At 26.9% G+C, this 16,872-nt stretch overlaps 1 protein-coding gene and 1 long non-coding RNA gene across 3 annotated transcripts in view; one reads left to right on the forward strand and one right to left on the reverse strand.

Annotated features, from left to right (window-relative positions):
• Nucleotides 1-2,984, reverse strand: part of LOC127276809 (uncharacterized) — a 50,234-nt gene extending 47,250 nt beyond the window's left edge. For both annotated transcript variants that reach the window (XM_051297466.1, XM_051297465.1), the window contains exon 1: nt 2,111-2,984. In XM_051297466.1, coding sequence (XP_051153423.1) covers nt 2,111-2,194 — 84 coding nt within the window. In that variant the 5' untranslated portion in view covers nt 2,195-2,984. The remainder of the gene's footprint in view (nt 1-2,110) is intronic.
• LOC127276821 (uncharacterized) overlaps nt 1-15,410 on the forward strand; it is a 60,564-nt gene extending 45,154 nt beyond the window's left edge. The window contains exon 4 of the long non-coding RNA XR_007842263.1: nt 14,428-15,410. This is a non-coding gene — a long non-coding RNA (uncharacterized LOC127276821). The remainder of the gene's footprint in view (nt 1-14,427) is intronic.
• The last annotated feature ends 1,462 nt before the right edge of the window (nt 15,411-16,872 follow it).

The following is a 16,872-nucleotide window of genomic DNA, read 5'->3' on the forward strand; positions in this document are numbered from 1 at the left end:
TATAAATTCGTTAAATTAGACATTGAATGTATATATAATACAAGTTTCCCATACACACATATAGAAATATATCGTATACCGTTTCATTGCTCTCATAATTAAATCATAAATTACTGATTAAAGCAATTTCGAGCGAATTATTGCTAACTTCAATTACACAAGTTTTTCATCTTTATTCCCTCCCGCTTTGCTGAGAGACGGGAAAATGTATTCACTGAATATCACGAATAACAAATTTAATTTTTGTCCGAGTAATAAATTTTATGTCTTTACAAATTTTTCTTATATATAAAAATACATAAAACGAATATATATTTATATAAAAAGTTAAAAAGATTTATACTTTAAATTTAATAATTAAAATTCTTGTAATATTTAATTATTATTTCATTATTATTATTATCTAATTATTGTTGACTATTTAAATTATTTAATAATATATTTCATTGATGAATTAATTAAATTATAAAAAGAAATTTTTTGTTGCAAAATTCTCATTAAATAAACAAATATATTTAAAAATAGGAGACTCGAATTTTATAATAAAAAATTTGAGAAATAATTAAATGTATAACGAAGTTTTACTATAAAGGTGTTACATATTATTTTTAGTCCACAAAAATTGATAATACTTTATATTTCGATCAAAACACAAATTTCAATGTTAATTTATATTAAAACTTCTTTTTTATGTTTAATTATGTGCATGTATAACTTATGATTATTTAACTGTTAATTCAAATTTTTTTAATTGATAAAAAAACTTGTTTAGTTAAATAAATTAATTTAGCTATAATTATATTTTTAATAATCACTTTTAAAACAACTGATAAGTTAAATATTTATTATTGGAAAAATTTTCCTATCAGAGTTTTCAATATTAATAATTAAATAATAATAATAATAATAAGAATTTTAATTGAAGATAATTTCAACTTTTATAAAAATTGAAAAAAAATAATCAAAAAAATAGATTATTTTAATCTTTTATGATATTATTTATTATTATTATAATAATAAATATATAAATAAATTGACGTAACCAAATTTTAGTTAAATTAACTAAATAAATACATTGCTACACAGTTAACCAAACTTTTTATTGAATCAACCAAAATTTTATTTATAGTTCAATGAAAATTCTTTCTTCGTTCGAAAAATTTATTAAACTAAACCAAACGTTTATTTAGATTAAATAAATATTCATTAGAATCAAATAAATTATTGGTTCAAATACAATTTATTTAATTCAAATAAAAATTTAGTTAAATATTTAATTGATTGAAATTGTTTTCATTAAATAGTGTATTAGTATTAAATAATTTAGTTGACTTAAATCCATTAAATAAAATTATTGTATCAAATACTTTTTATTTGTTTCAATAAAACGAAATATTTGAGAGAAATAAAGAAATGAATAGTTTCAAGTAACTCATTATTTGTAATAATTAAATTCATTTATTAAATTCAATTAATTATTTACTTGAACCAAATACGATTTATTAGATTCAAATAAGTGTGATTCAAGTTATTTGAAGCAAATACATAATATTATTTGAATCCAAATAAAAAATATTTGAACCAAATAAATATTTTTCAATTAGCTTCAGTGTTATATAGCTTTTATAATATTTACTTGAACTAAATAATTTTTATTTAAATTAAACAAATTCTTTTGAACCAATAATTTTTCTATTTCAAACAAATAACATTTAATTGACGCAAATAATAATTTAATTTAAATAAATATTTATTTGATAATTATTTCTTATATTATATTTATTAATTTTATTTTATTATTTGAGAAAAATAAAATTTTTTCAAATGTAAATTTAGAGCAAAAAATGCTTTTTTATGAAAAAAAAAAGAAATATAGATATTTAAAGTATAAAATATTAATGATTGAGAATAAAAGTTGACTCATATATTATTGTGATGAAGATATTTGCGAAAAAGAAGCTAATATGAAGTTGTCTCATGTCTTCACTGGATTATATGATTACAATCATGTAATATGAAAATAAAATTTGATTAGTGGTTTGACATTGGGAAAAAAAGAAGAAATTTATATATATATATATGTTTGAATGTGTGATGTCGATGAACTTACCTGATAAGGATAAGCGCCAGGCCGATAGAAGCTGTTGGTCGTTAATGTTGGATGACTCTTGCTACTTCCGCACATAGAAGCCATGTTTCGAAATGTCCACCTCTTATATCACACAAAACAGCTTAGATTGTTTTACGTGATTCTTTCTTCTCTCGTAACATTCAACTTAAAAGCACGCATAGCAAAATGCATAACCTCCTCGTCTTGCAATAAAGAAGCTCGCTTCAAAATGCTCCTTTGTAACGCTGCGGATGCGAGCGAATGACGCTAGAAATTGCCCACCGACTATTATCCTAATCGTCATTACAACACTGAACATGAAATACGAATTCCTTCACTGCGCGCTGTGATTACTTTTTTTTTCCTTCCTCCCAACTATATAAATCTTTTATCTAACACAATCATTTTATATTCTTCATAATCTTGAATAATTTACTCTTATCTCACACTCAAAATTTGCATATATATATAATAACTATTAAAACAATTTTTAAAAATCCATTTTAGGCCATTTTTTTTGCACTTCACTTAATGACTTTTTTATTAATTTTTTTTTTTGTTTAAACCCTTTTTTTGTTCGTCAATTGTTTTTGTTGTCAATCTTCACAATTTAAAAAAAAAAAAAAAATTAACATTAAATTAATTTTTTATTCCCTGACTTTTAAATGTTTTTAATAAATTTTTATATATTTATTTAAAAATATTTTATTGTAATTAAATATTTATTGGTTTATTTTTGAAAATTTTTATTTAAATTGTTGAAGTAGTTTTTTTTTATTTTAATTTTTTGTAAATTTTTTAGTGGAAAAATTGTTTGTTGGATCACGTTTTTTTCAATTTAAAGAACGAACTGGCATACGCCCTTCCTCCGTGACGGTTGACCACCGACTGACAACCGAGATCTTCACGCACCTCCATTCTTCATCTTCATTCCTTCTTTCCCTTCTTTTCCTACACACCATCTTTCCTGCTTGTTCCCACTTTACTCCCTCCTGTGAATCCCTTTTGCTTTGGGATGAGTTTCTTCATTATTCACGCATTGATCGAATATCTTCCCATATACATATATAGGTATATATTTATATTCATTTTCCTTTATTTCTTCCGTGTGTCATTTATTTTCCTCAACGAGATCACATATTATTTTATATTTTTCGAATTCCAATACACGAGATTATATAATTTATATTTTATATTTATAAATAATTTAAGCTATTTTCTTTTTAGCTTATTAACAATATAATGATTACAATTAAATAATTAGGTAATAAATATTTTAGAACCTTATAATAAATAATTAATAATTGTTAAATGTTTATAATAATTAAATAACATTATAATGTGTAACAATATTGTTTAAAATAATTTTTAATAACAATTAAATTAAATATTAATAAGATATATAAAAAATAAAATGTGAACTAAAAAAAAAACAATTAAATTTTTTTAAAATTAAATAACAATTAAAAATGTCAAAATAATGTACAACAATTAAATGTTAAAGCAATAATACAATTAATATAACAATCAAAATTTTTATAAAAATAATAATTAAATATTATACAATATTTGAATATTTATATTAACAATATTTAATAGTAATAATAATATAAAAAAGATTGTTCTCTTATATGCGTGTACTTTAACATAATTGAGTAATTATAAAAATAAAAAATTATAAAAAATATAAGGAAATTAATTTAATTTTTTTTTCTTAAGATTTTACAGTGGTTTTTAAAATGTTATTTATTATTTTTATTCTATGATCTAATTCTGCTTAATAAAAATTAAATTAAATTAAAATTCTATTTTAAATAAAAAGTCACTGCTAAATAAAAATTCAACGAGAGAAGGGACCTTACGCCAAAAAAGTTTTAGGTTAATGTTTAATGATAGTTTTACGAAAAAGTTTTTTTTAACTATGTAAAATTAAAATTAGTTTTTATTGAATTTTTTTTAATGTAATGGAGACCTTAAACATAAATATTTTGTATTAAGAGTTGATTCTCTATGAATATTTTTACTTCAAAAATCACAAACATAACCTAAAAATTTTTTGACGTTAGGTACCTTTTTTCGTGTTGACTCACGCATATATAGAAATTATGTTAAATATAAATTCTATTATAAATAAAAATAGTGATATTTAAAGCAAATAAGTTTTTTTTTGTCTCAGCGTGTATATATAATTCTGTCATCGGGGTAAAAAAAAGGTTATTTGTATCGCATTCGATATAGTAGAAAAATTCAAAAGATATGATGCACGACTAGGGATATTAATTCTTGAATAGTGCATTGGACCTTTGCCTTCGTCTGGAGATTTCAACGTCCGCACGTGTTACGTGCACATTGCTGAACACAGACACAATTATACCATCTCATGATTATATTTCCGCGTGTTCCATTCTCCCTTTTTCTTACATAATTCTCTCTCTCTCTCTCTCTCTCTTTCTCTTTTCTTCGATTCCCTCCCGTTTTTCAAGATAAATGCAATTCACTGTAAATATACTAGTTCTATGCTTCTTATCCGCAAGAATATATTCTTATCCTCAAAAATGTAATACCTATTGCATTTTTTAACATTTGTCACGCAATCTTGTTAAAGGAACGCCTTTAATCTTCTGGATAGTATAAACTTTTATTATATACCTATATATAAAGTATATATACGGTATACACATTGCAAGTGAGAAATGCTTTTAAAATTTTACAGAATAAACTTTTTTTTATTCTTAAAAAATTATTTTCTCATTATTAATGAAAGAAATAACATATTTTATTCATCTCAATAATTAATCTTTTTGAAATTAATAGTGGGGGGGGGAGAAAATGATAATTAATTTTATATATTTAAAATAAATCTGAAAAATTTCATTAATTTTTTTTTCTTATAAATAAGTTAGTTTATATTTTCTATTTTATGGGAAAAAAGTTTTTTAAAAAAAATTGTAAAGAAAAATTATTTTTTTAAATCTAGGAAATATCTTTTAAAAGCAAAAAATCAAGATCTTTTTCCAGTTGCATATACAAAAATTGTCTTGCTTTTCAAAGATACTTTAATTATTATTTTTTAACAAAAAAAAAAATAGGAAAAGAACTAGGCGCAATTGCGCCTACATCTAGGGTTTCGTGGCGCTTTAAATTTTAATTAAAAAAAAAATAAATCAAAAATAAATAATTTAAAAATAAATAATAAAATTTATTTTATAAATTTACCTAAAACATTAGGTAAAATGTCCATTCGATAATGTCCACTATTAAGACATGTCAACTCTTGGACATGTCAACTATATGGACATGTCAACTATTGCGACATGTCAACTATTGGGACATGTCAATTACTGAGACAGGTCAACTACTGGGACATGTCAATTGTAGGGGCATGTTAACTAATGGGACATGTAATGTCCATTCATGTAATGTCCATTCGGGAAAATGTCCATTCAGTAAATGGAGATTTTAGATCTGTGGGGCCCCAAAATTTGAATTTGGGAGCTATGGTGCCCCAAAATTTTAATTTGGGATCTGTGGTGCCCCAAAATTCGAATTTGGAAGCTATGTATGCCCAAAATTCGAATTTGGGATCTGTGGTGCCCCAAAATTTTAATTTGGGATCTGTGCCCTAAAATTTGATTTTGGGAGCTGTGGTGCCCCAAAATATACTACGGACAGACGGACGCCAAAGTGAAACTATAAGGCTTTCAGCCATGGGCCACAAAACCCTAAAAAGAAGAGTCAGCATTTCTCAAAAAGATCACCTAAAATTTTCAAAAAAAAATTAATTTTCAATATGAAATTGTTTTTATTATTTTTACTATAATTAAAATAAGTTTTTTGAAAATAATAGTAGTAATCTAGTAATCTCTCTTTTAATGAGCACATAGCTAATGTTGTTAATAAGGCTATTGGGGCTCTTCATTTTATTAAACGGAATTCGCATGATTTTAAAAATCCAAGTAGTTTAAAGTGCCTCTACTATGCGTTTGTTATGTCACCCATCATGTTTGCTTCACAAATTTGGTCGCCTTATTACAGCGTTTACGTTTTAAGACTTGAGCGTGTACAAAATCGTTTTTTGCGTTTTGCAGCTAGGCAATTAAATTTACATTTCGATTATCATCTGCATGATTATGATCTACACTACGTGCACAGCTGAGATTGCCAAAAATTGAGACACGTTTTTTGTTTAACGACCTTTTATTTTTATTTAAAATTATTAATAACATTATTCAATGTCCTGCTGTATTAGAGTGTATCAATTTTTCGGCTCCCTCAAGATCTTTAAGATATCATTCACCATTTGTCGTTGACTTCTATCGTACAAATTATGGTAGGGGAGACCGAGGAGGAAAGTAACAGAGGAGGAAAGTAACAAAGCTTATAACTTTTAAACAAATTATCGGATAGACATGGTTCAAACATATTTTTAGTCGGCACTGTTCCCCCTTCCTCCTCCATAGTGTGTCCGAGCCTGACAGGAAAGGTTAGGTCTGATTCCGGTGTGACGTGCAGAAAAAACGTCAAAAGTAAGTTTTCGTTGAAATTTTCAAAGTCTCGTATTTCTTTAATTTTATTGTTTTTCAAAATGTGCCTTTCGTTATTTTTTAGCCTTATTATCTGTCTTTAAGTTGTGCTTAAACAAACAATTTAACATTTGTGTAGTTTTAACTTTTTTGTTGACATACAAGAAAAAAGCGACCGAGGAGGAAAGTAACACGCTACTTTTCTCCTGTTGTCGATATTGTCCATGTTTTAACTAATGATTGAAGCAAATCGTATTTAATTTTACGAATAACAGAGATTTATTTAAGAAAAACCTGTGATCTAGGTAAGCATAAAATATCTTTAAGAAAAAAAATGAGCTAAATTCATAAAATGTTCGAAATATGTGCCAAATAAGTATAAAGTGTACTTAAACTTTTATGTGTTCCTAATAAAAATATTTCTAATTAATAATAGTCATTAGTCTAAAGAATTTTACATAATTTTATACTATTACTTTCCTCCTAGGAGCTTGTTACTTTCCTCCTCGGGGGTGAGGAGGAAAGTAACAGATGAAGAGCTTGCGTAAAAGTTATACTGTGAACTGTCAATTTATTATAAATGTTTAATTCAAATTTTATTTAAAAGGTGAATGTCCAAGCTTTCATTTAATATATTGGACAAATTTATCCGACAAATATTTTTAATGCTAGCATAAAAAAACTGATTTTTGTTACTTTCCTCCTCGGTCTCCCCTATACATTCTATTTTTGATAGAATTATGAAAGAAGCCAATTCATATAGTGAATGTATAGATTTTTTTGGAATCTCTTTGATTTCCTTCAAAACAAATTTAAAAATTTTACTATTCACCGCACAAAAGAATGACAATTTGTTGTAAGAGAGTGCTTTGGTGCGTTAATTTTTTAATTTTTTCATTATATCTTTTATATTTTTATACTTCAAGGGTTCTTTTAAAACCCGTGTACTTAAATAAATAAATAATAAACAATTAAAATTTAAATTATTTAAAAATAATTCTTTTTCAAAATTGTTTCTTTAATTTTTTTATCTATAAAATGTTAATATTTTTAGAAACTTATTTTAAATTACAGTGGTAGTAAAAAATCATTTAATAATGAAAAATTAAATTTGTTAATTGAAATGATCCTTTCAAGAAATTCTGACCCAGAAAAAGCTTATTAAAAAAAAAAGAAAATACCGTGGATGTCCCAGTTACTGTCCACCTAAGACCTAGTTTCCGTCCAGTTTAATTTTCAAAATAACATTTATAAAAAAATTATTTTCTTTTATTTGTTTACTTAAACTAATAAGTCGATTGTGTGCCAAAAGGAATATATTATTGTTAAAAAATAATTTAAATTACTATACGAGATATTTGTAAAATGGACGGAAACTGGGACATGGACAGTAACTGGTACATCCACGGTAAATAAGAATGTAGAAAAAAGAAAATTATTAAGGAGAGAAAATATATATTAAAAAACATACCTATGAAGATGAACAATAAAATAAATGGAAAATTTATAAAAGAAAAAGAAGAAATTAACAATTTTAATAAGAGAATAAAGAAGAAAGTAAAGAAGAACATGAGATGAATTCGCTACTGTAACGGTGTATACTTTTTTTCTGACTGAAAGAAAGTAGTGCAGAAAATAGACCGCAATAAAAATGAAGAAGAAAGGAAAAAAAGAAAATAAAAAAAAAACATTAAAAATTGAAATAAAAGTCAAAATAAAATAGAATTTCCTAATTGAACACTAATAAAAAAAAATATATTAAAAATAAATGTGACAAAATATATTGAGTAATATAAATATGAAACAATTTTGTCGTTAGAAAAAAAATAATTCCCTGTTATACAATTAATATAAATATATTAGAGAAGACAAAAGATAAATGTTAGATAGCAGTATTAATTTATCGCATAAGCGACAATGCTCGTTTTATGCAGATTTAATTGAAGAAAAAGGAACAAAATCTGCTGAATAATGATTTTAATGATGTTGCGATTGTAGAGCGAGCTCGAGGTGCTTCGTTGTGATTGTGATGGGCAAGAGAGGTGTGGGAAAAACCATCTTTTGAACCATAGGCCTCTGATCCAAGTCAGTTCTCAAGGAAAGCTTTTGTTTTCTTTATACTGCTATATGGACATAGATTCACTCAACTTCACGTATTATGATGTTTATACAAAGTTATGCCAACATACTCATCAACTTATCTTTTCATATTCTTATATTATATGTATCTATATGCATATGCATATATGGGGGATTATTTCTCGAACGTTCCAAGTTAAAAAATTAAATTTCTTGAATCGGCTTGTAACTTTGGTAAATTGTTGCTCTTTATGAAAGTAAAAAATCACCAAAATATTAAATCATTTAGAAAATATTAGTAGAAAGTGGTGGGGGTTGAATTTTTAATGTTTCTTCACACCATGCCTAAACCAAAAAAAAGTTTGACTAAAATGGATCCAAAATCGGATTTTTGGGATCATTCTACATCATATCAGAAGTAAAAATCCGTTGAGATCAAAATCCTAGCTGCTTCTTTTTTCGAGATAGCGGTGTTTTCGTTTATTTAATTTTGTGAATATTCTAAAAACACTCAGTTTGGAACTTGTAACTACATGTAGGCAAACAAATCTTACAAAAAGTATTTTAAAGCAATTCTCATGCACTTTTTAATGCCAAAAAATTAAAAAACAAATTCTTTTAACCAAATTTTTTTTCAAAAATAACTCTTATTTTTCAATTTTGACCAATGCGGGTTTGTTTAATTTTGAAAAAAGAGAGATTAAATTTTTTTTTAAAACATTTTTTAACATTGAAAAATAGGGGAATATACTCGGGGTTGGACACCGTTTTGGACTTTGTTTATAATCTTTTTTAAAAAAATTAATTTAGTCAATTAAGTTATATTGTTAGAAAGATGTCAGGGTTGAACACTTTGTGAAAATTGATGCGAATTATGGGTAAAAAAATAAAATAACATTTATAACGTTACTGTAAACGTTTTTTATGTTTATTTTTTCACTTTTACATTATTATTATTTATAATTGACAATTAATATTATTTATAACGGTACTGAAAACGATTTTTAGTTTCATGTTTACCATTATTATTATTTTTTATCTTTGGTAGAATATATGTTGTGTGTGTGTCAATGTTTATTTGTATATTTTTTTATAAATTGTGTCAAATTCATAATTAAAAAAAGTGTCCAACCCTAAGTAAAAGTAACATTTTCGAATTGTGCTAACCATAACCAGACATGTTTCGCGATTCAATTTTACACTTTATTTTTTCTTCAATTATGAACCTCACAATACATACAATATATTTACCTTGCCGATTTCTTGTTTTCTTTATTTATTTTTTATGTTTAATCACATTGCTCAAAAAACTATTTTCGTTCCTACAAATGCACCGACGTCACAGCAGACGCTACTTTTGATCCTTCAAAAATGTAATGGCACAAGAAGTTAGGTTTCACTACGAGAAGCTTCGCCAGTTCGTGCATAGACGGCGCTAGTGTTCTTATTTTAAGAAAAGCGAAGTGTCCAACCCTGAGTATATTCTCCTATTTAAAATTCCTTTAAAAAACTCTTTCAGAATTTTTTTCTACTTTATATAGTACTCGAAAATTTGACAACTTTGCATTACATGTGATTTTACAGTCCTATCCATAAACGAAATAAATATAAAATGTAAATAAACTCGAAAATCAAGACAACCTTGAAAAAATAAATTAGATTATGTCGATAGTATATTGAAATGAAAAATTCTCTTTTTAATAAAACAAATAATTTTTTTAAAAGAAAATGTGAAGACAATAGTAATAATATAAATAAGCTTATATAGTAGAAAAAGTTATTGTAACGTAATTAATTTTTGATGATGCATTCCCAGGTGGAAAAGTTCCCGGCAGTATGACTACCGGTAGTGGCACTAGGGGAGACCGAGGAGGAAAGTAACAAAAATCAGTTTTTTTATGCTAGCATTAAAAATATTTGTCGGATAAATTTGTCCAATATATTAAATGAAAGCTTGGACATTCACCTTTTAAATAAAATTTGAATTAAACATTTATAATAAATTGACAGTTCACAGTATAACTTTTACGCAAGCTCTTCATCTGTTACTTTCCTCCTCACCCCCGAGGAGGAAAGTAACAAGCTCCTAGGAGGAAAGTAATAGTATAAAATTATGTAAAATTCTTTAGACTAATGACTATTATTAATTAGAAATATTTTTATTAGGAACACATAAAAGTTTAAGTACACTTTATACTTATTTGGCACATATTTCGAACATTTTATGAATTTAGCTCATTTTTTTTCTTAAAGATATTTTATGCTTACCTAGATCACAGGTTTTTCTTAAATAAATCTCTGTTATTCGTAAAATTAAATACGATTTGCTTCAATCATTAGTTAAAACATGGACAATATCGACAACAGGAGAAAAGTAGCGTGTTACTTTCCTCCTCGGTCGCTTTTTTCTTGTATGTCAACAAAAAAGTTAAAACTACACAAATGTTAAATTGTTTGTTTAAGCACAACTTAAAGACAGATAATAAGGCTAAAAAATAACGAAAGGCACATTTTGAAAAACAATAAAATTAAAGAAATACGAGACTTTGAAAATTTCAACGAAAACTTACTTTTGACGTTTTTTCTGCACGTCACACCGGAATCAGACCTAACCTTTCCTGTCAGGCTCGGACACACTATGGAGGAGGAAGGGGGAACAGTGCCGACTAAAAATATGTTTGAACCATGTCTATCCGATAATTTGTTTAAAAGTTATAAGCTTTGTTACTTTCCTCCTCTGTTACTTTCCTCCTCGGTCTCCCCTACTAGTCTACTAGTACCGGTAGTTATTACCGGTAGCCACTACCGGAAACTTTTCCATCTGGGTTATTATTCAAAGTTTATTTAATTCAAATTGCGTTGATTTTAAAATCACGTGGTCACACGAAAATTAGACACACTCATTTCCTTTGTCTCTCTCACTCTTAGAATCGCTTTTCAACTTTATGCGAGGAGCTGCGTTCACTCTCGAATACCCGATTTGTAATGTAGAGAATATACTAGGTATCTTCCGAATATTCATCAATTAACATAAGAAAATGTTAATTTCTTGATTCTGAATATGTGACGCTCCAAGAAAAGTACGTTCGAATTTGTCGAATACTATGCGAATCCGAACGAATCTCGTCGATTCCAGTAAAATCCTAAGTCATGCAGTAAGAATTGTTGCGAGTCACGAATGATTACGGAGACATACGAGCGAATTCGGCAGCGAATTATACAATTAATCTATTGTTCTTGCAAGTAACTCTCAATTACATCAAATAAAATGAAAGCACTATTTCCCTTAATTTCAAAATAAGAATTACGAAAATGACTACACGGAGAGAAATTTATGCTACTGGGTAACATAATGATGTTCAGGGCAACCATATTTAGTGCTAAATATACAGACAGCGATATATATTGTAGTATTTACTATCAGATTATTATAGAAATTTGATTGTACAATTTACAATCTTTGATGTTAAAAATTTTATACGATCTCTTTACGTTCTCGAGTGGCAAATATACACGAACCTAACCTCGCTTTTTTTGTAAACTTAAATAATTTCATTTTATTTTAATAAGACATTTCGATAAGAATTTAAACTTTAAACTTTTTACATAAAAAAGAGTATGTTTATTTTTTCACTCCGTCTATAAAAAGGATTTGCTTAAACATAAATATATTTATCAAACGGTATATTTTTTTCACAGAGTCAATTGAATTTGTATTATTTTACTAATTTTTAAGTTAAAAAAAAGTAAGAAAAAATATGAAAAAGTTTTTTTTCCAAAAAAAAATTTCAATAAACACATGTACATTTATATAAACGAAAAAAAACTTACTTGATTTTTGTAATCTTGAAATTTTTTAAAAAATTTTAAGCGAGGTTCTGGTTTTGGTATAATGAGTGATATTGTATCATTGTCCAGTAAGTAAAACGATTCTTCATCAATTTCACCGTCTAAACAACGCAAAATTGTTTTGAGGTTATAAACACGTTCACACTTCAGTCTTCGCTAATTCAATCAAAATAATAAATCTACCTCCAAAAGATGGAATCAAAGATTCCATATTCCACGACATTAATAAATTTTTAACAAACTCGTCCATTTTTTTATTCACAACTTTTTTCACTATATATAAACACGTGCGTGAAAACACAAGGAACGCAATTGAATAGGCGAAGTATACACCACAATCAGCGCATGCGCTCACATTTAATTTTTACAATATTTGATAGTAGTGACTACAATCCAAAAGCTAACATATTTTACGTCTTTGGGTAACATCTTGGATAGTAAAATGTTGATAGTAGATTCTTGTCAGTAACACAATGATAGTACCTTGTACAATCTTTCTTTTTACTATCAAATTCTTACTATCCATTTCTCTCAATGTAGCAATCCTTATAAATCTTTAATGAATTCTTAAATATTTTTTAATTGGATTTTCAGTAAACAGCCCCTCGACTTTATGTTTTAAATGGTGAGGATAAAATGTTTGCATATTTGTATTTTATTTATATTTATAATACATTTCAAAATAGAAAAAGTATTTTTTTAAAGAATTTTATATTTATATACATATATATATATATATATATATATATATATATATATATCTACCTATATTACAAAAAGATATCGCCGCCACCGCCGCTGTTCCAAGACTCTGAATATAGCCGCAAGTCAAGAGAAGGGGGGGGGGGGAACTGCGGCTATATTCAGAGTCTTGAAACGATCTTAACCTTTAAATTTAGGGTGAGGGAGGGGAAAAGGAGGGGAAGAGAGGAGGCGGGATGAGGGTTGGGGCGCGAAGCCACTGCCGCCGCTGTTCCACGACTCTGAATATAGCCACAAGTCAAGAGAAGGGGGGTAGAAGAAAAGGGAGGGGGGACTTACGGCTATATTCAGAGTCTTGAAACGATCTTAACCTTTAAATTTGGGGTGGGGGGAGGGGACAAGGAGGGGAAGAGAGGAGGGGGTGGGGGTTGGCGCGCGAAGCGCGCAGGGGGCTTAGCCCCCTAGTATATATATATATATCTATAAGATAAATATTATAATATTTAAACTGAAAATGTAGAGAAAAAATAAAAGAGTGGGTGAGAATATAATAAAGATGCGTTTCTACCATCTTTGTCTTTACGTGATTGCTATTGATGCAAAATTTAAAATTATACTAGCGCGTCTAATTTTCATAAGACCACGTTGTTTTAAATTCATTTTATCCTGTATCAACTTTTCAGGGGTGGGTCGCGTTCGGCCTAAAGACCACGTGTTTGTGATTAATTACAAAATGTTAATAATAATAATGGTTAATAATTACAAAATTTTAATTTTTACAAGTAAATTTTTAGCTTTTGGGAGTGCTCATATATTTTGTTAAACCCACAATCGAGTGATATGTATTGGGATTTTAATTATTTTAATTTACATTTCTGTGAATTGAAAAAAAAAATTTTAAATATCGGGAGTGTTCGTAATATTTAAAACCGCGATCGTATATGTAGAAATTGAAAAAATTTGATTCTTTGATAGTTAACACGTGGTTCGGAAGTGCTCGAAATTTTTAAAATCGCGAGTGAGTTTTTTTTTTGCTCCGGGATGGAGATCGGGCATTGGCGAAGGGTGTCCACGGTTCATAGAATTTTTTAACTGACCTTTTAGTGTGACTTTAAAATTATTTTTTTCTAATTTAAAAATAATTTTTTCTTTTAAATTTTTCAGACTGAAGGACAGGAAGGAGGTTGCAGAGAAAGCATGGCCCCTGCATAGTTCTCCGATCTCCCCACATAGAAGAGGGGCCACTGGGAGACTGGTCCAAAAGAGGCGATGCTGCCATCGCTCCGTCAAGGAAATCCGCGATTGGCAAGTGAAATATTTTTTTACGAACATAGTGACACAACCTGAAATTAATTTTAAGAAAAAAGGGATTGAAAATTTAAAAAAAGAGAATTTTTTTAACATTGAAAAGTACATGAAAAGTCCTTCAAAAACTATATTAAAAAATTAAAAATTCATAAAAAACAATTTCTTACTACTATCTAACTAATATTTTAAGGATTTTTTTTTACTTTGCGAACAATAATTTACCAAAGTATCAAGTCAATATATAACAACTTTTAATGTTTGAGAAATAATTCCCCGTATACAATCTCATAAAGCGCGCTACAGTTCTTGACATCGAAAAATCAGAGTCGAGGTCAACCGCCTGTGCGCATCGTAAAAACGTAAAATCCATATAATAAAAAATAAAAATGCCACACAATTACAATTAATGCTCTAGAAAACTTTTTAATTATTCTATATATTATATTATTTAAAGTAATTTATTTTTTTAGTCTCCTGGATGTAATAAGTTAGAATTTTCATTTAACTGTTTACTTCTATTATATGAGAAATCTGACAAATGAAAATTCAATTAAATTTTAGTATTCTTTTTAATGAAAATTATATTAATTGAAAATTTAGAGGACTAAAAGTCAGGCTACACCGAGAGCCAACCAGAAGCATTAAATGTGATGCTCAGGCGTATTGAACGAGTAAATTAATCTAATAAATAATCTAATAATAATCTAATAATCTACTTGTTTAATACGCCAGAGCATCAAATTTAATGCTTAATGGAGCTGATATTTGATAATAGTTTTAATTAATAATTTTAGTTTTAATTGTTAAAAACTTATGTATTTAAATTTAATAAGATTCATCAAACAAAGGCATTTATTTATTTAAAATATTTTAAATAAACTACAACTTAATATTTTAAAATGATATTTAAATTAGTGCTAAATTTTACGATTTTATTTGTTCATTCTTAACCTTTTTATGTTTAATTTTTTTTATATTTAAAAAGCGAACAAATTTTGTTGTTTATTATTATCATAATAAAGAACCTTAGAATGGACGAAAACAAAGCAAAAATCCGTTATATGACATCACGATTTTCCATATTAGTCTGGTAACTCCTCATCTTGCGCCATAAAATGGTAACGTGAGTAGTTGATCCTCTAAGGCTAATTTGATAAATTACAAGGGTTAATTCCAGTTATTTAATAATCATGTTCGTAAATTTGTAGTGCATCTATATGATATCGAAACCGTTGTGTGAGAAAACGGGCTCTTTACCGTATATTTTCATTATACCGTTGCGTTTTACCCTACTATATGTATATATATATACTTCAGTAAATAACGTAACATTAAAGACCTATTCTCCTCCCTTCGTCTTGCTTAGTTTATATCTTGTATTGTTGACTAAGAATACAGTTTACTCTCTAATCTGCATACACACGAAGGAACTCCGCTGCTCAAGATTTAATTTAAATGCACACATAATATTTTAAAGCTATGCGAAATATTCAAGAGCATTTGTACTATATTCTGAAATTTGAGAATTATGCTTGGAATCTTTCTAAAAGAAATATTAATTTATTAATACTTCTTCTATATTAATTAATATTATTAATTATCACTCTTAAATTAAATATCTATAATTGCATTTAAACATTTATTAATTTCGAATCCAATTTTAAAATGATTAATGAAGCTTATTTCATAAGAAATATAATTTCTTTGGAGATGAATTTCTATCTTCCTTTTCAGCATTCAACCAAAAATCCTTTTAAATAAAAATTTTAGAATTTCTCTATATGATGCTCCTGGAAATTAATATTAAGATCAGTTTCAGAATTAATTTCACAATATTTGTTTGAATACAATTCAGAACTCTTGTATCATCAATGCCGAAATTTCCTTTAAAGATCAATGTTACAAATTTTATTTTGTATTAGCTGCAGAATCTCTTTCTGGATTGATGATAAAAATGTTTTTCTGAATCGATTTTACGAATTTCTTTCTAGATCTAAAGACCTATATGGAACTACAATATTATTACAAGATCAAATCAAATTTCTTTTTAAGATTTATTTTAGAATTGTTTTGAGGAACAGAGGAACATATATGTAAAAAATTTCAATTCACGATCAATTTCTGATTATAGTTTTATAAATTTACAATCATTCAGTATGCCCTTTAGAATAAGAATGAGTTAATTCTCTTAAATTTATTTCCATGATTTAGTTTCATTTAGAATCACCTTAAAATATTAAATTCTGAATAGTATTGTTAAATAGAAAAAAATTATATTTGTATCAATAAATATAATTAATA

Source organism: Leptopilina boulardi, unplaced genomic scaffold, assembly GCF_019393585.1.
Source record: "Leptopilina boulardi isolate dan_hultmark-lab unplaced genomic scaffold, ZJU_Lbou_2.1 LbouV2_154, whole genome shotgun sequence".
In the NCBI taxonomy this organism is placed as follows: domain Eukaryota; kingdom Metazoa; phylum Arthropoda; class Insecta; order Hymenoptera; family Figitidae; genus Leptopilina; species Leptopilina boulardi.